The 22116-nt window shown below is 38.9% G+C and overlaps 1 protein-coding gene and 1 long non-coding RNA gene across 4 annotated transcripts in view; one reads left to right on the forward strand and one right to left on the reverse strand.

The window, feature by feature from the left end:
* Window positions 1-570: 570 nt before the first annotated feature.
* Window positions 571-16983, forward strand: LOC103131117 (uncharacterized). Of its 3 annotated transcripts, none has more exons than XR_001660494.1 (4): window positions 571-1049; window positions 1283-1372; window positions 6276-6482; window positions 16580-16983. It is a non-coding gene; the product is annotated as an uncharacterized LOC103131117 (long non-coding RNA). The 3 variants fall into 3 exon arrangements; XR_475328.2 differs by lacking the exon at window positions 6276-6482 and having other exon boundaries at window positions 571-814; window positions 922-1049; XR_475327.2 differs by lacking the exon at window positions 6276-6482.
* The window catches only part of LOC103131116 (mastermind-like protein 2), a 51685-nt gene continuing 31061 nt past the window's right edge, over window positions 1493-22116 (reverse strand). The window contains exons 2-5 of the mRNA XM_007542691.2: window positions 12848-14044; window positions 3844-4008; window positions 3164-3272; window positions 1493-3085 (exon numbers count right to left, since the gene is read on the reverse strand). Coding sequence (XP_007542753.1) covers window positions 2259-3085; window positions 3164-3272; window positions 3844-4008; window positions 12848-14044 — 2298 coding nt within the window. The 3' untranslated portion in view covers window positions 1493-2258. The remainder of the gene's footprint in view (window positions 3086-3163; window positions 3273-3843; window positions 4009-12847; window positions 14045-22116) is intronic.

Raw genomic sequence — 22116 nt, forward strand, 5'->3', positions numbered from 1 at the left:
AGTACATCTGGAAAGTACTCACTTTTTTCACATTTTGTGATGTTACAGCCTTATTTGAAGTTGTATTAAATTAATTTTATTCACAAATGCCCTATTATTTCAATGTATTTTTAGAGTATTTTGCAAGTTTATTAAAAACAGAAAAAAGAGCAATCTGAAAATGGCTGAACAGACTCCTGCGTCCAACCTGATGGAGCTGGAAAAGAACTTCAAAGAAGAAAGGATAAAACTGCCAAAAGTCAGGTGAGGTAAGCTGGTGGCATCAAAGGCTCGAGGCTGGAATTGCTGCCAAATGTGGATCGATAAAGATGTGATTAATTAGATGAAGGTGATTTCTTGGGTTTTCTCATTTTAATTTGCAAAAACTTTTTTTTCCCCCCCACATTGAACCATACTGAAAGGCTTGAAAAGACACTTTTTCATGTGATTTTACACTGATAAGGTTCAAAAGTTCAGTGAACGAATCTTCAGCTATACAAATGGAAACATTCCAAGTATAATTTAATATTCAAAAAGGGACTTTTCTCTCAAAAAACAAAATATAAGACCCGTTAGATGAACTGTGAAAATTATTGCTTAAAAATACTGCTCATCTCCCCCTTATGGTTGGTTACAGAATTGCAGAAATGAGTCACCAGCAGTAACTCGGCTCTCCAGAAGCCTCATCACCAGCCGTTCATTTGCTCCAGGTGTGTTAGAGAAGAAATGCATCTAAAAGCTGGTAGCTCTCGGCCTCCAGGCCTCGGTCTAAATCTTTTAACGTCTCTGTGGAGGGATTTTGGTCCACTTCGCTTTGCTTTAATTCGGACACACTGTAAGGGTTGTTGAGTATTAGCGTCCTGTTTACGGCCATGCCACAGCATCTCATAAGGTTTAAGAAGAACCTTCTTTTTTTGTTTGTTCGTTTTCATGAGCCTTTAGCAGACAGCTGTTGTGTTTTCAAGCACTGACCTCCTGCTAAGCTACAGCTCCTTCCCCACGGCGGAGCCTGCTGTGGAGCGCAGGCTAGTAACCATGGCCACCGATGAAGGCGGATAAACACTGTAACGGTAAGTTGTTTTAGCACATCTACAGTAAACCAGTCCTCCACGACACGCTAAGACCCCCGGCTCTGATTGGTTGTTTCTGCAGAGGAGCTATTATTTTTTTTTCTCCATAAGTCTGCTATACAGGACATATGTTAAAAATGCAGCTCAAATTCCGTGTTTGATGTTGGATATGATGTAACAGGAGTCACACTTTCCATCAAGTTCTACTTTTGTTTGGAATATTTAACACAAAGATCTTGGGGGGTATTGGAGATGTTCTGGCAAACGTGAGCTGAATCTTTGTGTTCTGTCACCAGAGGTTTTCGTCAGCTGGGGATAGTAAGGTAAGGCCTGCAGCCTTAGATGCTGCTTTGTGTGTTTCTGTGACTTCCTGGATGATTTTCACACTGTTGGAGAAAATTTGAATGGTGGGTCATTCCTGAAGTTTTAACACTGTACTTTTATTCTCCATTTGTAGATAATGTTACTCATTGTGTTTATCTAATTTGTTCTTTAATTTCATTGGACTGAGATCTGTGTCTATTTCACATTGTCAGACCAGTTCCATCCAACTGATTTTTTTTTTTATTCTACAAGTCAATCTACACTACAGTGAGAGGGTGTAGTGTGTGAGACCTATCTTTAATGTTAAGTCTTGTTAAAGAAAAAGAAATAAACTTCTATTTTATTCAAATAAATTTTTATTAATTACATGTGTTATATTCCCTAATTACTATTCCGAGTATTAAATATCACATAAGAAAAATAAGGGTTACATTATTTAAAACAGCATTTTAAACTACCACAGATGAAAATGACCGAACAATAAGAGGAAACGTTTGTTTTGGAAAATTCAGTGTGGTAAATACTAGAACATGCTAAATGTGGGGTAAGAAACTTAGAGAAGTAACTTCCTTTTCACAGTGTGTATTATTTTTTTTTTTTTGATGTTATAACAGCACTAATGCATGAAATACAGTCCACAAAAACAAAAACAGGAAAGCAGTTTCTTGGGAATATACCGGAGACAAATATGTACTGCGAACACAAACATACATTTATTTCACAGTAAATACAAAACCAAGAAATTCTGTTTACATGAATAACAATTAATTTGGATTTATAAAATTTTTTTGAACAATACTTACAAATTGTAACCGTTCTACATTACAGATATAAACTCTAAGATTTGAGCTGCAGGTGCATTTTTCTGCAGCCTGTAATCTAAACTTATGAGTGACTTCCCAGAATCTCGTCCAGGTTTATATCTTTCATCCAGTCGTCATTCCCAGAGCCCGATTTAAGCAGGGAGTCAATGAAGTCTGAGTCCGCATTGATTCCAGGGACTGTGTTGTCCCCTTCCGGGAGGAAGTCGAAGGTCAGACGGTTGGATCTGTTGTTCTGGTAGCTGCTTGAACCGGGACTGGCATCTGGAAAGCTGGCTGCCGGCACCCTTTGTTCAGGAGAGGCCTGGCTCAGGTTTCCCAGAGGGGATGGACAGCCCATCATGGCCTGACTCGGTCTGGCTTGGCCTGCGTCTCCCAGGGTTGGCATCCCGGCGTCTGGTGCTACCTGGTTGGGGGGTCCGACGTGCCTCTGCTGGTATGGGTGGTTCGGCAGGTCTTGCACACCCTGCAACTGCAGTGGGTTGGGCAGACGCCGAAGTCCAGCTGCCACTTGCTTGTTGGCTGACCCCCAGCCCAGACTGACATTTGTCATCGAGCCTCCTAGATTCTGTACTGGCACCCTGGAGGAATGCAAGTCAGCTGTTGCCCTCTGATGTTGCACACCTGTTACATTGTTCATCCCAAAGGATTTCCCCTGTGTGCCTGGTGCCAGGAATCTCGGTTTACTTTGACTCAGTCCTATACGACCGTGACTGTTTTGCTGCTGGAACTGGCCGATACAGGAACTTGGATGGCAGTCTGGCCTGATACCGAATCTGCGATCCGATGGCAAAGGGCTCATCTTTGAAGTAGGCCCGCTTGAGAGTTGGCAAGATATGGACTGCAGGTTATTGTCAGGACCATTGTTGGGAGACTGTGCAGGGTTCTGACCTAAAGAGACATAGAAGTTTCAGGATTACCAGCCAGGATTTACGCTGATGCTAATTTGCATGAAATGTTTAGAAGTACCTGGAAAGATATTTGCTTGCTGAATCCCCACCAAGCTTCTCGACTGCTTGTAATCCGGAGGTGGTCTTGTGAGATGTCGACTGAACTGGTCATGTGTGTTATCTTTATCCTGAAAAGCAGAGAAAAATTTAGACATGTACAATGGATGCTTAACAGATGTATGACTGAAATGATGAATAGGATTAATCTTGAAGTATCAATTACGGAAATAATCGTCAACTAATTTATTAATCGATAATAAATAAATCAATTTGTTCTCTCCAAAACTACTCACTTGGCAGTTTTAGCTTCATCTGCTTCCAATTCTGTACAAAAGTCTCCTATTAATCACCTTTTGCTATCAAATTATTAATCAGTTAATCCAGATAACATTCACCAGATTATCTCCACAGAAGTTTTGTTTTTTTCGCGACAAGTGATCAGTGTACACTGAAGGAATGCCATGGCATTGCATTTTATGCAATGACTTGTTCGCTTTTTGTCACTTCTAATGCATTCCTAACACTGAATAAAAACAGTTTAAGTGGTTTATAAAAAAATCTGAAGACTGTGTCCATTTTTAAAAATCAGATTAATCGAGAAAAATAACTGATAGAAAAACTGATTACTAAAATAATTGTTAGTTGCAGCCGATGCTTGACCAATGCCGAACAGTTCTCTCAGCTCTAAATGCAGCTTACTGTGTTGCTGATGGGATGCTGCTGCAGGTTAACCTGTCTCTGCATGGGTGGGCCTCTGGCCGGGCCTTTCTGCTGGTTGCTAGGCGCTGACGGCTGTGGCTGTGATTGGGCTGACAGGACTCCTAAGCTTCCACTGGTGGGCATCCTGGGGCCAGCAGGAACAGCCTTTTATAGAGGAAAAATAAAAGATTATTTAGTGAAGAATCTTAATAGAGTTGAATATCATGTGAAAGCTCATTTATTTCAGTAAATTATTTTTAAAAAGTGAAAATCATTCTATAAATTCATCACACTGAGTGATGTGTGTGATGATGTGTGTTTATTTTTGATGACAACAGCTTATAGCTAAAAAAAAAGCCTAAATTCACTTGCTCATAATTTAAAATGTTAAAGACGAATAGAAACATTTTTAATACAGAAATGTCTATCTACTAAAAACCTATCCATGTACTTTACAGTCAATAAATTATTGCATAATTGCAGCATAGTGTGGAGGAGAAAAGCCTGTGAATCTGCTGAGGATTAATGCATCGGATGCATGTCTCTCATCCTCCATTTGATAATATTTAATATGTATTTCTCTGGTTCAGTAGTGACCCAGCTCAAGATGCGGAAGAGTTCTAGTCTATATCATAGATGCGCCTATAGGTGGTGACTCTTGAAGCTCTGACTCCAGCTACAATTCAACAATTCAAGCCTTAAGTCTTAGAATAGATTTGTGCACCTTTTTCTATGACATTTTTCCTTCCACCAAACCTTTCAGTAAAATGCCTGACTACACAGTCTATATATATGTGTGTGTGTGTTAAATTGGTTCTCTAATTTTTCAAATAAACTATATTTTATGACTAATTAGCTATATCAAGAGTTTACATCAATTAATACTCATTCTGTGTTGTGAATCTGTAGAGTAAATTCCTGGTTTTTGAATCAAATTGCCTAAATGGATAAATGTATAAAAATTTGTCATGGTATTTGTGAAAAGTGCAGATGAGTGTATAAAATATTCACTTCCTGCCAAGAGTCTTGAAATGAGCCACAAGAAGGAAAATCTGCATCAATGCAAAAACACATATCTACCACTAGAGGGCGAAATCCTACAAGCTATTAAATGTCTGTGTGAAAGATGCTTAAGACTCCAGAATGTGGTCAAGGCTACTCCCTCTGCAGATGAGAAAGGGAGACTCAGAGAGAGAGAGAGAGAGAGAGGCTTTTTTTGGAAAGGGGATGAGCAAAAGAGAGAGAGAGCGCGTCCTCCTCAAGGCCTGCCTCTCCCTTGATAATTGTGTCTAAAGAGAGTGGAAAGAATCCCTGAGACAGCAGGAAATGTGTGCCGATGGGAAGTTAAGCGCCAGCGCCGTGACCACCTCCATTTAATAAGCTCTCCTTTACTGATCACTGCGTGCTTTTGGCAGGGAGACATCCCATCCTCTGCAAATCCATTTGGCTCGTGACGCTGATTAAAATGTTGTAGCCTGCCACACTCGGATTTAATTGAGACATCCAAAAACTCCTCCTCGTATGTTTTTGCAGATAAGCTCTCAGCCTCGCTGCTGTTTGAGATCTTATATTTTCTAGGCATCAGCGCGGGCCGTTCAGGACGCACCAAGAGAACCACGCGTTGGGCTTGCAATGTGAGGACACCCTCACATTGCTCACGAAGGAGGTTAATGTGCACTAAATCCAAGTCAACACATTGTGTGTACAGTGTCAGTCATTGTGTTGACTTAAAATGTTTCCCAGGGTGAAATGGATTAGAAATCCAACAGCGCATTTGGAAAAAGCTATTAGAAGACATTTTTAGCAGAAAATGAATAACCACAGGGCGGTGATTTTGTGATCCCTCAAAAGGAGTAAAAAAAAGAAAGTGTTTATGTATTTTCACCGCATGAGTGCTTTTGAGCGAATCTAAATGAATGGCCTGACATTGTGAGAAGTAACAACTCGGATTAGAGAATGACGGGGGTAAAGCTCATCATGACTTCCAGAGAATTGAACATTTTCTGCCTCTCTGACTTACTTTTACCCACACAGTAAATCAAGGCTGGTAATGACGTTGAGTGAAACATCAAAACAGATCTCTCCTTTCCGCTCTGAGGTTCTGATTCACTCTCTCCAATTAGCGATTGTGGAAGAACTGGTGACCATCACTGAAAAACTGTAAAGGGCTCACTCCACCTCACCCTTGTTGTACGTAAATATCCAAAGAAGGGGTGTTTTTAGCTCGACTCAGTTATCCTTTAATCCTGATGTGTCATAAAGCTGTTTTCCGTGCCCCCCTCTGCCCCCCTTTCCCGTTTTTATTCTTCCCAAGCTTGTTTTAAATGAATACCACATGTGGCTCAGGCTCGAGAGCGAGGGAGCCGAGTGATTTAGCCCCTCATCCTGCGGCTGCGCGGGCCTCGCCTGCTCTCACACTGCACTTCCTCCAGTCTTCTCAGGATGCTGTCCCTGGGGAGGGCCTCGGCATCTGGACTTGGCCGCTGCTCCCTTTCCCAGGAAACAAGTAGTCCCTTCACAGCGCTGCCAGAGTGACCTGCAGGCTCAACCCACTGGGCCCTGCTCGAAGTCTTACTGAAGGATGTGGTGCCACAAGATCATCAGCACAATGTTTCGGACATATGGACAAGTTTTGGCAGGTTAGCTCTTTCTTGTAGCCATTTCCTGACTTGTAAAGATCAACACGCATTACTTGAATGCCTCGTTCTGTTCTTTTGACCTTCCCATTTTGACAATGGGTAAGAGCAATTACCCTGTTTCTAGTCAGAGTTTTTTTTATTAGATAAGCAAGAAGTTACTTCCTGTGTCTCTTTAAGAACTACAACACAGGTCGCTATTCGGTAATATGTCTCACTGCTGAAAGTCTCAAGGTGCATTTACAGCAGTCCAGTTTTGTCTGTTTTAATCAAATTCTAGCTTTTGTCTAGAAAGTCTGGTTTATTAACAGAGGCGTAAAAGTGCAGTTGAACACTGATGTGGACAAAAAACCTAGATCTCAGATCAGCTGGAGTGAACTTTGGTGTGGTATTAATCTGAACGCCAATCAGACTGGAGACCGCTCCAAAAGCAGGAAGTGAACCGGGTATTCTGGGTAAAATACAACCTAAACAAACAAGAGTCTAGCGATAGCAGGAGAAATGGCTCATTGTCTTTTGCCAAAAACAAAAGAAAAATCCTACTCCATTTTTGTTTGCATTTTGTTAAGAATGAACTTGTGCTCATGACTTTTTCAGAGGTTTTTGTGTCCACCGCAGGCAGACAGGGTTTTCAAAGGGTTTAGGTCAAAGTGTGACACAGTGCAGCGTGAAAGAGAACTACATCATCAGAAGACACAACAAATGAACCGAGTCTGCCGGACTCTCACCAGTGAGGGTGTGGAAATGCTCTGAATGAACTCTGATCATGTCAGTGCAGAAACAATTTTCTTTACATTGATTCTTATATCTGAGCTTCTTCTGACATCAAGTCTATTTCGCTCAGTAATAGATTTCACACCGAACAGTTTTAAGTGTCGACATGACCTGGAAGTGCTTATTGTGGTGCATTCACGGATTGGAAAAAGCTAAAAAAAACATTTGAGTTCCTGATTTGCTGGTTAAAGAAGCTCATTTCCTGTAGTCACTTTCTAACTTAGTATAAAGACTAACAACCATCTGCCTCACTTGAATGAGATGTTTTCTTGTCTGTCTTATTTTGAATACCTTTTTGTATGACAGGAAAGAGACAGTTGTGAATGATTAATTTAAGGTTTCAACTGGAAGAGAGCCCCCAATTTAAATTCTGCATGGGGCCCCAAACAGTTATTGATCACTCCCGCCTTCATGTAAACGAAAATATATCAATAGGCACAGCAACGCTACAATCACAAAACATAATTCAGAAAGTGAATATTAGAAATAAAACTATTAAAAGTCCTAAATAAACACCAATCTGTGTCGGTTCAAATGAAGGCTCACAGATTTGTTCAGCACAAGGAAGCCCACTGCTGGTCACTGCTGTTACACAGACGGATCAAGCTGTTCTTTCAGGACTTTTATTTCTCTGGCATTATTAATTCAGCTCAGAAAAGATTTTGCTCTTTTTTTTTTTTCTCCTTTTCCTCATTAGCTGGATTTTTAACCCTGTCCCAGCTGACTGCGGCAGACAAACACTATTATCTGCATTTTTGAACAGACGTTCTAAAATTACAATGCGGCTCTTGTTTTTTTGTTTTTTTTCCTGTTACTTTTTCAACTTCAATATGAGCGCTGTGTTTGCATAATTTGTTCAAAACAAAAGAGCTCAAGGAAAATACAAGGTCATAGGGGAAGATGTCCCAGAAACTTTACCCCCTTTGAACTTAACTGCAGTCTCATAACATCAATATCTTAAGTCTTGAGGTTATTCAAAGGGCTTTGGAAGAGTCTGTTTCTTTTTTTTTTTTTTCTAATTTATTATAGTACATTTTTAAGGCTTTTTTTAATGATGCGTTAGTTTTTGTGTTCTGAAATCATTTCAGCTTGTAAACATTAAAATAATACAGTTCTATGTCTTTGTCGTCTAGGTCTGCGTGACACAGAGAATGGTGCCAAAAATATAAAACACTGACAAGAGAGAAAATGTGAATTTATTTCAACCAATATATTGGAAATCCCATTAGCCCCAATATAATCTACACTTTCCAACAAGCTGAATATTTCAGTTAAAACCAGATGTTTAAATATACTGTTTAAAAACTTCCTTTCTGTGTCACTGAAAAATTAGGCACATTAATAAGAGAGTAGACATGTAGTGAAAATGCTGCTCATAGTTTTGTTAATGGCATCAGTAGAAATCAGTATTGTTCAATGAAAACTGACAGAACATAACCAAAATCCCAGATAGCCCAGACATCACTTTGACGATCGTCAGGATTGTTGCGGATGACGTCCGCGTTGACAGGTCTCCTCCTATTGTCCCAGCTAAGCATTCGAGCCGTGTCAGCACGAGGAACGAGCAACGGCTGTTGCTGTCGGTGGGATGGAAATGTCATAAAATAGAAAGAGCTTCTCTGTACCTCTCTCTTTTAGCTCTCGTCGCACACAAGGCTGCTGCATTTAAAAATCAGGTCAAACTGAATATCCTGCCTCTGGCGGCTCTGACATGCTGGTAAAACGACTCGCTATGGCTGTATCGCTGGAATCCCACAGCGTGTTTGGATAACGGTTTCCAGCTTCTGCCTCCAGTTTGCTGTAAATTCAGAAGCCCATTCAGACATCTGCAATGTCATTTTGCCAAAATAACACCAAGTTTAATTTCATATGAGCTGAAATTAAATTTAATGGAATGGGCAGAGACACTGCAACATATATATTTTTTGTAATAACGATTCTATAAGTTTTTAAATATGTGCTTATCGATATAAAAGTACAGATAAAAAATATATAAATATTGTGAAAATAAATTGATCATTGCACATATATTTCAACCCTTTCTTTCTTATAATTTTGATGATTATGACTTGCAGATAATGATCCAAAATTCAGTGTCTCCTAAATTTTGGGTGTTGTATAAAAGTTGAGTGGAAGGAAAAAGTGCGGAAGGAAAAGGCGCCCACAAAGGTGAGACAATCTCCTCCTTGCCACAGAGCATTAATGCGGTAACTCACGATAAATGATCCCCGACCACATACTGAGTGTATCGAAATGAGCATACTTTTCAGAAACCTTGTATTTCTGTTTAAAACATAATTTTCTAATTGATCTTGAATAATATTGTACATTTTTGAGACAAAGTCTTTTGAGCCTTCGTTATCTGTAAGTCATAATCATCAAAGTTACAACAGAGACTTGAAATATTTCATTTAATATTTAATGTAGTGGATCTATTTTATGAGTTTCACTTTCTGAAATTAGTGGAAAAAATACACATTTTTATGTTTGCACATAAAACTTTAGTAAAACTTGCATGCGTTTCGTTAACTTACACTTTTGTATTATGTTTCCCAAAGTTTCGTTTATTAGTTTTAGCTGTATTTCTAGTTTCTTATCCTAATCATGTTTAGTCTACACGGCAGGCTGAAATGACTCTTGGTGCATTTTCACCTCTATTTCTGTATGATTCCTATAAGCTTTATGATTTAATGTAAAGGTTTAATCAGATAAATGCGGCGCTGCCAGGCATCTGGAAATCGTACATAAAGATAAACCAGATGCAGTATGTTAGGAGGCACACATTACATATAATGTATATTTACCTCAACTACCTAAAATGTTGAGATCAGAAGCTTCCAAAGTTGTGACATCATCATATTGACTTTTACAGAAAACTTTTAAAAGCGTAGCAATCATTGTGTTGGTCAATGTCTGAATATGAAGTTAACAACTTATTCTTATACTTCTATTATTCTGACACTGAATAAATGCACTGCTATCCTGATGAATAATATATATATATTTCCTCTTTTTTTGTATTTGTGGTTTACAAATGTGTGTGGTTTTTAAGAAATGTATTTATTTTATATATTTTTTACAAATTGTAAGCAATCTTGTTATTGTCCGTCTTGCCTCTTTCACGTCTTGTGTGATTTTAATAATTTGATCAGTTTTTTAAATTGTTTTTTGTATAGCTTGGATGGAGGTCTGTTTTTAAAACATCTTATGTTGCAGAAAGTTACATGAAAGATGCAAGATTGACTGAAGAACATCTAGATAGTAGATGAAGAGAGTAAAAGTATGATTTGCCATTTACTCTTGTTTACTTTGATGTCTATAACTCCCTTCCTTTTCTCCTCCTTATCCCACCCATCCTCCCCTGGTCGCTCAGGCTCTTCCCTTGATCTGCACACTTTTTACAAGAGCTTTCTGTGTGGCTCACATTATCATTTCACACAAAGGCAGTCACAGATAGTGTTGGCGCATAAAATGAAAGAAGGGACAGTCTAAATCTCCTCCAATCATAACAAATCAACGATTCAACCTCCGGCACCAGGCTAAGAAGATTACTGTCATTTTCCACCACTTGTCCCTTGTAGCTAACAACCTCCAATTAGCAAATCCCGCTGCGCATATCTGCGCCCTGACAGGGAGCCACCGCGACAAGCAAAGAAATTAGAAGTCCTGCATGTTAATTCGCCATGCTCTGGCAATCTGTGTCAACGTCAAAACACTTGCAGGGGACAGACGTTTCGAAGGGACTCGCAGCAGCCAAGGCACAGACGTTAGGAAGAGCAGGTCCCAAAACAAACAGAACCACATTAGAGCCGTTTGAGGCAGCGGGGCGGCTGCAAACCGGGGGAAACCGACTGAAGACGACTCCAAATATGAAGTCTGGCTAAGCAGTGTGTTACTTTTACTGTGCCTAAAAGTAATTTTGCTTTCAAATGGTATTTACATGAGTTTCATAGCAACACTACAGATTATGGATGTAATTGTAAACAATTATCTTAAGTTTTCAATATTTGGCGTTACATTCTGTGCACGACACACTAGCTTCTCTGTGAGATTTGTGAAAATGGATAAATACTGTAATTCATCTACTTTTCAATGCATTAAAAACTGAAAAATAGATTTAAAAAAATCTAACTTCTAAGTTTAGTTTTAAAATTAAGAAATCATCAGTGCCACCAACAAAAATGCTGGTAGTGCAAATAAATGTAACTGAAACATTTTTGTAATTTTTCCTTCTCATTTTACAATGATCAATGTTTAGGAAACATCTAATTACTAATCTGTGGCTTCATCATTCACTAGGGCACAAAAATGAATCTATTCAAGTGATTTTATTAATTTATTATTTTTTAATGGATTTTGTGTATTTTGTACGGTGTCCTTGAGTGCCAGGAAAGGCGCTTTCAAAAATATAAAATGTATTAATATTGACCTGTCAATACTGACTGACTTCTCTTTAAAAACTGAAATGAGAACGTATAAAAACATGAGTAATTTTCTTCCCAGTTTTCCTGCCACCATTAATTCTTCTTAGTAGGAGCAAAGGTAACAAGGTAATCCGAATAGCTTTGTTGGCCAAGATTGTGCAAAAAAAAAAAAGGAATTTGACTTAATTTTCAAGCACTCAACGTACAGCAACACAGGTGTAAATGTTTAAACTTCATGACAAATAAAGCAAGGATAAAAGAACAGTACATCTGTATTTGCAGTCAATCTTCTTTGCTTTTTTAAAAAATTTTCCAGTGAGTGTTACATTTTTTTTTCTAATGGTAAAAAAATTACATTACAGAGTCGACATTTTAAATTGTCCTCAGCATCACATTAGGGATTAGCAGTGTACACTCCACTGGTATTTGTAAAATACCAGTCCATGGGTATTTGATGACAGCGGCCACTGTGGCTCAGTGGGAAGAGTAGAGATTTTGTGGTCAGAGGTTTCTGGGATCAATTCCAGTTTTCTTACCACATGTAAGTGTGGCCCCCGAACGAGGCTCTAAACCCCAGGCTGCATATCGATGGATAAAAGTGCTACCGGGTGAAAGTGACTAGCACTTTGAGTGATCAGAAAAGTGCTGTACCAAATGTCAAAGACATCCAGGGTGTTGCATAATACGACATTTGCAAATTAAAGCTTCTATAAACAGTCATGTAATTAAAAACTGTTTTGCATTTTTATGGAACAAACTTTTAGGAAACTGTAAAACAGCCGAAACACTGAGTTCCTTTAAATCAAGGCTAAAACCCCATTTGCTTAGAGTTGTCTTTGATTCTTAATATATTTGATGTATATTTGCTTGATTATTTTCATGGTGGCATTTGACAAAATCTAATATTTTTTGCTGTTTCATAATTAAACACTATTGTGTTTTTATGGTGTAAAGCACTTTGAACTGCCTTGCTGCTGAAATGTGCTAATATGCAAACACACTTGACTTAATCCAATTGTTCTTGATGAGGACAATCAGCTCTGTTCTATTTGTGAAAAGTATTTCATGTGTAGAATTAAATGAATTTTATTGTTTTCCATTCAGGTTTTCAAGCTTAAATCTACATTTTATAATCTCGAAAAGGAAATAATACCCGACTAGAGGTCTTACCTGTTGCTGCTGAGACATTCTGAATGGCAGCCCAGCAGAAACCGACTTGGGTTGTAAACAGACGCCACCCGACGTCGAGATCTGTTGGTTCTGGAAATGGAGAGCTGAATGTGCCTGGTTCTGGCTCGGTGACGGCGACTGCTGATGCTGCTCCGTCTTGGTCATCGAGTTTGTCATGATAGACATGGACTGACTGGTGGAATGAGAAACTTTGGGGCTGAAGTGCAACGTGGGCTTGGAACTGAGACCTTTCATGTCTAACTGATGGGAGCCATTGTGCCCATTTGACTTAAACAGGCAGTTGCTGATGCCTTTATTATGGGAGCCCATCTTCTGCTGGTTGAGTGTGGCCTGGTTAGAGACTTTTGCTTTGGCGAAGCTGCTGGTGGTGGGTTGAGGGCACATGGTTGCAGTCCAGCCGGTCATTCCTACATGCTGGGTCTGGTGCTGGTGATGCAGAAGAGCACCTGGTTGCTGCTGGTTTGCTGCCATCTGCTTGAGCTGCTGTGCGTGGGATATTTCCGGCCAGCAGGGCATGGCTCTGCTGTGTCCGCTCTGGGCATTGCCTTTCTGCGACGTGTTGGTAGAAGCGGTGCTGTTCAGTGTGAATGAGGGACCCGCTGAGGCCGGTCGAAGCTGCGGTGATCCATTGTGGCCCTGTCCGAAATCTTGCGAGTGCTCCGTCTTTATCACCTTGTCCACCGGGGAACACAGAGTGGCTGCTGCTCCTGCTGAATTTGGCCGACCTAGGTCCAAACCAAAGGTATCGTCCTGCTTTAGGATCTTCTCAAATTCAAGATCATTCAGAGGAGGCACCGACTTTGTCAGTTCATCAAACAGCTCCTGGAGTTCCGGGTCAATTTGCCCGCTACCTTCATCTTTGAAGTCGAAAATCATCTCAGAGTTTGAGTGGCCACAAGACTGAATCTCTTGGGGCTCCTTTTTCATTTCTTTCAGAGTCATGTTGAACATGTCTGACCCTATTCCATGGGGCATCATGTAGTTCTTCCTCTGCAAGCCAGCGGTTGAGGACCCTTGCAGAGGGTGGGTTAAGTTGTGGTTGCAGGAACCGTGACCCAGGCCACCTGCGTCCAAACGGACACGCTTAAAGTCGGATCCTGAGAATCCACAAGAGAGGCCGTTCTGCTTCAGTCCTGTTGTGTTTCCTTCCATTTTCCTTCGCAGAGATCCTTGAAGCTACAACACACAAAACAGTAACGTATTAGTAATTCAAACAGCCAATCCATTTTCCATTCAGTTTTGCAGTTGAGGCACTACTTTTAGAAGAAATTCAGGAAGAGGCTTTTCTTAACAGAAGACCTTTGTTTACCGGTACAATAAAGATAGGCATGTTTTACCAATACAGTTTTGTAGCATGCAATATTACGCACGGAGTGGTTACTAAGATCAAGATATAAAAAGGTTATAAATTCAAAACTACATGAAAGTTCCTTTAAAAAGTTCCTACAATTTTAAGTAGGGCTGAAATCATTAATTATGATGAATCAATTATTGTAATAAACATCCATAATTTTAGCTTAATCATTAACTGGAGTATAAAGATTTTTTTTAAAGTTATTTGCTAAAAGAATAAGATATGTGGTGGTTTAAAGTGTATTAGTAATAATCTACAAGGGATGACTTTTTAACATTATAAATTCCCCGCACAGTAAAAAGGTACATCTGCTTACTGAGGTTCTGATAACCAAATTTAACAGGTGTTTATGCTATAATTCTTTTTAACATCGAATTTATTGCTGTTCATTTGAAGTAAAAGCAACTAGACAATAAAAATCAATTTATTTGCCTAACTGTAAATTTCCCAATCACATAAAATGAATAGATCATTTCAAATAAGAAGCATATTTAAACATTTGGAGTACAGAAATGAGGCAATAAAGACACGTTTGATTATATAGTTCGAGGCAGTGGATGGGATGAGAAGATGGTTAGGAATCTGATACAGACTGTGGAAGGGAAGAATAGCTTCTTTGTCTGTTTCCCTCATTTGCATACATTATATTTTCCACCATTGTGCCTGGTTAGATAGCAGAGTTTCCTTTGTGGCTGAGATTCTGCTTAACATGCTGGTGCAGATATCTGATTTCCTTTTGTGCCATGCTCATGTCTTCATTTACGCATGAACGTAGTCATGACTCACAGCTCCAGTCACTCTACTGTACTCCACAAAACTATTCTCCATTAGCAGAGCAACACACTGAACCAATTATTTTTATAAACTTGTTCGCAAAACAATAAATCTTAATCCTCATCTGAAGATAATGAGTTATTGACAACAATCCGTTAGAAACAAACAGCTTACTGTTAATCACTGACTGTTGTTTATGCACACAAACACAAACTTGTCCTGCCATGTTTTAATGTGGCAGCTGCATGGAAACAAAATGGCTCTGATTGTTGTCCAACCTGCATACAGGAGAGCAGTATCACTGTTTGTTGTCGGTTTCACTGTAGGAACAAATTTGATTCATTTCCACCTGCTGGCAAACATCGCATTAAGACGATTCACCGCCAGAGGGTTAGAGCAAATTCTGCACTTCATTACACGCCAAGCCTGCATTACCTCTGCTGCTACTACAACAACTGTGTTTGCATTTAAAAAATTTTATGAAATTGTGATTGCATGAATCTGTTTTACTTTGTTTGTTGAGCTGCAGGAAAATGTCCACCTCTGTGGACAATAAAGTTTTATCTTATCCACAGAATATAATATAATTACTGTTCAGGTTTAAGGTCTGCATCTGACAAAGCTTTTTTTTATGAGAACTTATAATATTTTGGTGTTGAGTAGGGCTACTAAGCTTGACTCTGCTGTGTGTTATGGGTCTGTCATTCTTTTACAAAATGCTAAGATATGCAAACAAGTCCATCAGAGTGCTTAACATAATGTGATCAGTAAACATTGTGTTAACAGGGAGTGTCCATAGTATTGGATCTGCAAGGCTAACAAAGCTGTATTTTAAGTCAAGCACATTATTTTGTTGTTTTAACAAACCAGAGTTTTCCTTAGTAATTACTACTACTTTTCACCATTTACAACATACTGCCTGTGTGATGTCATCAGCTCATTAAATGTTTAATTGTTCAAGGTGCAGGTTTATTGCACACACTATTAACTAGCACTGTTTAGAAGAGCCAAAGTACCAACAGGTCATTTCAAAACGGAAACTAAACTATTGTTGGCCAACTACTTCAGTAAACCGCTCCTAACTATCTGGATTTAATAGGTTTTCTTAGGTTTTTTTTTGTTGTTGTTGCTTTTTTACATTCCTGAACAGCATCTGTTTTTATTTTGTATTGACTGATGACTGGTCTTGGATTTCTTGGCATTACCTCCCACAACCCAAGCGGCGATGCATGTTCCCATTTTACAATGATATCCACAGTTAAAGAGAGATTGTAATGGCTGCTAATTATAAACCAGAAGAATGAATTTTGCTTTAAGTTTTGACTGCACATAGTTAACTGAAGCTGTATTTAAACAAGTTACTCTCAAGCGCTAACATGCTAATGCCAGCTTAGCATGTTAGCTAAGCAGCAAATTGCTGTAACTCAAATTTACTGAGGGCTTTAGCTGTAGAGTCAGGTGTTAATACACATAGGGCAGCCCTGCACTCCTGTTTGAACAAACTATAAATTGGAAAAATTGGCAAAAAATCTTTATGGAAAAACATGTAAAAATTAAATATGTCCATATCTTTGCTCTTGCAGGTGAAGCCAAACAATTCCCAAGGGAGCAAGTGACCACTGAAGAGAACCGCATTGGTGACAAGTGATTAATTCAGATGATACGTGAAAAATTGAAAGTTGGTTAAAAGCAGCTTTAAGAGGAATCAAGTAGGCATCTGTAGGAGGCTTGAACAATGTAATTTGCAGCCGAGAGAGCAGCTTGATTAGCTGATGTACTGATCTGAGGCCTTGAAATTGCTTAGCTTGCCTAACCTCTGTAAAATCAAATCACTGATCAGTGTATGCAGAAGCACACCAGATTACTCACTGTATTTTGTGACCAAAAATTGTCCAAGCTTGCTATGTGATAAGAAAAAAATAGTGAATGTGTAAAAATAAAGCCATATTTAATTTACGTCGCATTAAAAAAGGTAATAAGTACATTATTTGGATTGTCTTCCCTTCTATTTTTTTTGAGTTCATGGATTTTGTGACTTTTCTCTTCAGAGATTATTGAAGGATAATCTCCATAATAATAATGGATATATATATATCCATTTATCTTAATTTGAAACGTCTATTTTACTAGGCCACTTGGAAATAAGTGATTCGCAGTGAAATTATTAAACCTCCACTTGTTTGTTCTCAGCCGCCTCCAACATCAAATCATGCTTTTGTTTCTCCACAACATGAAAAAAATGCATTAGTAATGCTCCACCAGCACTTTCAGAAACTGTAAAGCCTTAGCGCGTGTTTACACCCTTGAAAACACCCACGGCCTGAATGCAATACAGAATTAGAATAGTTTTAACTTAATACTAAAAGCAGAAAAGTACACCGTTTTATTTTTGCTATAGAGCAAAACAAAGTATGCGCCTACTCACAGACCTTCTGTTTTTGTTCTTTTTTTTGTCAAACTTGAGAGAATCAAAACTCCAATTTTTAAAATCAAAGATGATCTAAGTAAATACAAACTTCAGTTTTCAAATGCTGATTTTACACATTACACATTTTACACATTAAGCCTAATAACTGGTGGCGCCCTGGACCGTCATACTTCCACCATGTTTGGCTTTAGGTCTGATGTTCTTTTTCTGTATTGCAGTGTTACTTTTACGCTGCATGCAACAGGACACACACCTTGCGAGCTTAAAGTTTTTTTTCCTTTTTTTTTGTCAACATAGACGTTTCAGATTATCAAGCAAATTTTAATATCAGAAAAAGAAATAAAATGTAGTTTCCTGAATATAATTCATTTTCTAAATTAAGTTTTATTCAGTTGGAGCAACAAGCCCGGCTACGAATGCAACAATTTTGGGAAAAAGTAGCCAACGATTTTACAGAGGAGCTATAGATTAAACACAAGTGAAGGACAAACTCAGCTTTTGATGAACCGTAAGGCCTCAAGTGCAACCAGCTGGGCATGGTCCATGGAGGCCAGTGCCTACAAATAAGCGTCTTACTGCTGTTTGCAAACTGACGTGATGCGAAAAAAAGTGTTTCCATTGCATTTTTGCAAAAATAATTCAATTTCGGCATATTCTCATCCTACTGTAAAAACGTAGCTAATTTTCTTTTTTCTGAAATTGGTGTTTTTCCATAAAGTAAATTTATTTTCAGAACTTTATGGTCAATGGAATTGCAGCATTCGAATCTGGGTACTCTGGCTTCCTCCACAGTCCAAAGGTACAATTGCAAGTTTAACTGGTTACTTTAAAGTCCTCTAAGGTGTGTGTGTGTGCGCGTGTGTGCATGCGTGCGTGTGTGTGTGTGGCCTGTGATGAACTGGCAACCTCTCCAGGGTGAACTCCACCTCTTGATCTGGACAGAGCACCAGGTCTATACCCGCATGGACAAGCGGGTACAGACAATGGATGAATGGATTCTAGGTCACAGCTATTTTTTTTATTTTTTTAAGTACAAATATTTTCAAAATTTAAAATTCTGATATTGAAGTTCCCAAAAGAGGATAAAGTTCTTCTCTGCTACTACACCTGTTTGATGTTAAATTATTATAAGGGTCATAGAGAGGTGTACAGTTTCATTTAAATTGTAAATGTGCACTCAATTAACTTTTTTTTCTCCTTATGATCTCAACTCTTAGGCATAACTGGACATTTTAATGTTTCCAAAAGCAGACATAAAGAGCCCCTCTGGTGCAGGCAGTTCAGGTTCATTCTTGTTTTGAAGAAGAGAGACAAGAGAGTGGCTCATGGTTCAAGGCTGTCTGTGGAAACACATCATGAATAATGGAAAGGAGGGTGCATGTGTTGCAAAAGCTGTTGTGATAAAGGGGTTGCTCTCCTCCTGCTTTGTGCCATTTAAATGTGTTTAAAGAAAAATGGACCTCAAGATCAAACTTTGAGGTTAGAGTTTGAGCTTTATCAAAACCATCTTCGCTGGAGAGAAAAAGCAAACTGAAATCCGGTTTTCAGCATTTCCATTGGAAAAGACCAGTCCAGTTCACTCAGCTCTCAGAAGCAGTGGCCTCCTGCTGTAACTGGCCTGAAATCCTCACGACTGATCTCAAAGTGATCTGAAAATAGATTTTTTGATTAACATTTAATGAGCTCAGATGCTCTGAATCACTTTGAAAGCGACTCCTGCAACACGAGAGGCTTAAACACAGGATATACCGATCATCTTTAATTTCCCTCTCCGAGTCCATTCTAATGCACACAAAAACAATGTGCAGTTAAAATATGTTTTAAAGATGTAACAAGGAGTAGGATCGTTTTTACACTTTCTGGTTTCGCACGGAACAATAAGGGATTCCATTTTGAACAATCTTTTCAGCGGGGCTTATTTCTGCATTACGCCATGGCAGCGAGGCACATGACCTTCAGCGTGTCAAAGGAGACAAACTATTCATGGGAGCTGGGAGGCTGGGCGCGAGAGTGTCAAGCTAAGCAGTGTCGTGATGCTGAGCGCTGTGGATGGAGCTCCGGGTGAGCCGTCACGGCAACGCAACACCAGACCTCTTGGTACCATCTGTCAGTCCAGTGGCACAGCCTTCAGAGACAAGCATGCTCAAAAGACTGAGCACACCAGCCTTTAATCTTTTCACCGAAGCCCTGAAAGATGCTGCGACGCTCTCCTGGGAGAGTTCGATATCTTCCATTGAGCGTTTTAATATGGATAAATGTCTCAAAACAACAAAAAAATAAATATAACTGTTGGGTTCCTAAGGAAACATGATATGTGTGCGGGCAAAGCAGGTTGTTCTTTTTTTTATTTTTTTATGTGGAGACATTTTTGGCTCGTTTGTTGCCTGAAAAAAAGCCCCAAAACCAAAGACAGTTAACAGCTACAGAAAATTTTAGGACTGAAACAATTAATTTGATCGATTATTGAAATAACTAATTTAGTAATTGATTAATTGCTAACTGGAGTATAGAGACTCAACAAAAATCAGTTTGCTGAAAGAACAACATATTAAGTCAAATTTGCACAAAAAAATACATTTTGCATTTAAACCAATCTCTATGTTTTACCCAGAACTCCTCCAGTGTCACAGTTCTACTGACACCTGGTTGAAATTCTGGAATAAAATCTTTTGTTAAGCAGCTTTTGCCATCAAATCAACCGGTTAATCCAAAAACTAGACGGCCTACACTGTACTGTTAAGTCAAGTCGCTGAGGATTTCACAGTTAGAAGTATTTTTTGAGCTGCACATGCATACTTTGCTACAACTGATCAAGCGTACGCTAAAGTGATGCTATCTTACAGCATTTTAAGCAGCAAAATGTTTGTTTTCTTATTTCAAAAAGGAATTGCAATATTAGCATCTTTTGATGTATTTCTAATGCATTCTGCTAAAACAGAGCTTAAATTCATTTAAGATCAAGAACATTTCCAACAAATCTGAATAACTTCACTCCATTAGGGATGCCAAGAGATCTGGAAACGCAACTAAATTTCTATCTGAGTAAAGTCTGTCTATAAGCACCGTCCTGTTGCTTTCAGGATTTGCCTTCATCTGGAGAAGTTTGAGACACGAGGCCCAGATATGAAGGTGAGCGCTTTAAGCCTGATGTATGCTTGATACTCTTCTTGTTTTAAAGTAAGAACTGGAGTAATTCATGAGTTACCCTGTTCTGCTGATAGAGCTGGCTCATTCTTTTGGGTTTTATATCTTTTGAATTGCTTCTTTGGCAGCACTTAGGGTCATCGCAAGAGAAACGAAATAAAGTCAGAGTGACCGGCCAGATAAAAGTGATTTGTAATCGGTGTCAGAAAACCAAGTCTGGCTAACTGCAAGCTGTTCACAACACGAAAGTTAACCTCACAGCTTCCAGTGGTGCAATATCACATTTTTGTCTGGTCAAAATCAAGCTGGAAAGTTTCACACTGAACAGAACTTATTTAAAACACATCTCTGTCCTTTTTGTGACATTATTTTTGTGCAAAAACTTTGAATGAAACAAGCATGGCACAATGCACGCACAAGTCCCATCTGGACTAGAATATGTCTCACGTATGTGTTAGGTGTTTTCCCCCAAAAAATTCCTAAAATCTCACCATCATATCTAGTTGCACCTGTGATCCAGATGTACTCTTGCATCACCACCAGTATTTTATTATATTGGCTAAATTCTATAAAGTTTTGTGGGTGTGTTGAGCTTTAGATTAGCAGGAAAAAGCTACACCTGATATCGAGCAAATACACAGCTTGCCATAGTTTGTGCTACTCTATGACCACTGAGCTTGCCATATTCCATCACCTGAAACCATTTTTGCTACTAACTAAAACAGAGTACGTCTTTAACCTTGACTGTATCGTCATTAGGCAAAGAATGTTTATTTGTAAAGCGCCATTCATACACACGATAATTCTAGGTGCTTTACAGATGAAGCTACAGATGAAAGACCAATAAAAACACACAATACTTTCTTAAGCTCCACATAAAAAAGGGTTACTGGTCATTCCTGCATTATCTGCAGCACTTAAAAGTTGTTTTTTTTCCATTCAGTTTGATTTTTTTTATAACAGAAATGATGCGCCAACCAGAATTTTGAAGTTGACCTCCGATTTTCCAGTGTTTGTGCAGCTTTGACGTGTCGGTTACAACTGATTCCAATTTCTCTTAAAAACCACAACATAGAAAAGCAGTCAAACTATTTTTTCCTAGCCTTTCTTTTGTGAGTGGTCAATAACAGACCAATTGGAGTGAAGTGGGGTTTAACTATTATTAATGGACTAAAATAATTATGGAGTTTCACATCCGTATTTAGTGCAGCTAGAATGACCAAAACATCCTTCCTATGCTATGCTGTAAGTTTTGCTCTCTCCCACAGCCTGAATAAACCACAGATCTATTTTCACTCATTGAAAAATACAGTTTCCTTTAAAACATCTCTCTGCTTCTTCCAACTTTTCACATTTTTAAACACTACATTTAAAAAATAATCAGCGTCCGAGTCTACTTCACTCAGAAACACCCTCCACACTGAAGAGTGTTGCCAACACAACATGAAAAGCTACGATAAGCCGCATTAAGTAACTAGCTTGAGCTTCAAATCTATTCAATTTCTACTTCCTGACACACAACTTAATTCCCCCATCACACCCCCAACA

The sequence above is a fragment of the Poecilia formosa genome, unplaced genomic scaffold (genome assembly GCF_000485575.1).
Source record: "Poecilia formosa unplaced genomic scaffold, Poecilia_formosa-5.1.2 Scaffold719, whole genome shotgun sequence".
Classification (NCBI taxonomy): Eukaryota; Metazoa; Chordata; class Actinopteri; order Cyprinodontiformes; family Poeciliidae; genus Poecilia; species Poecilia formosa.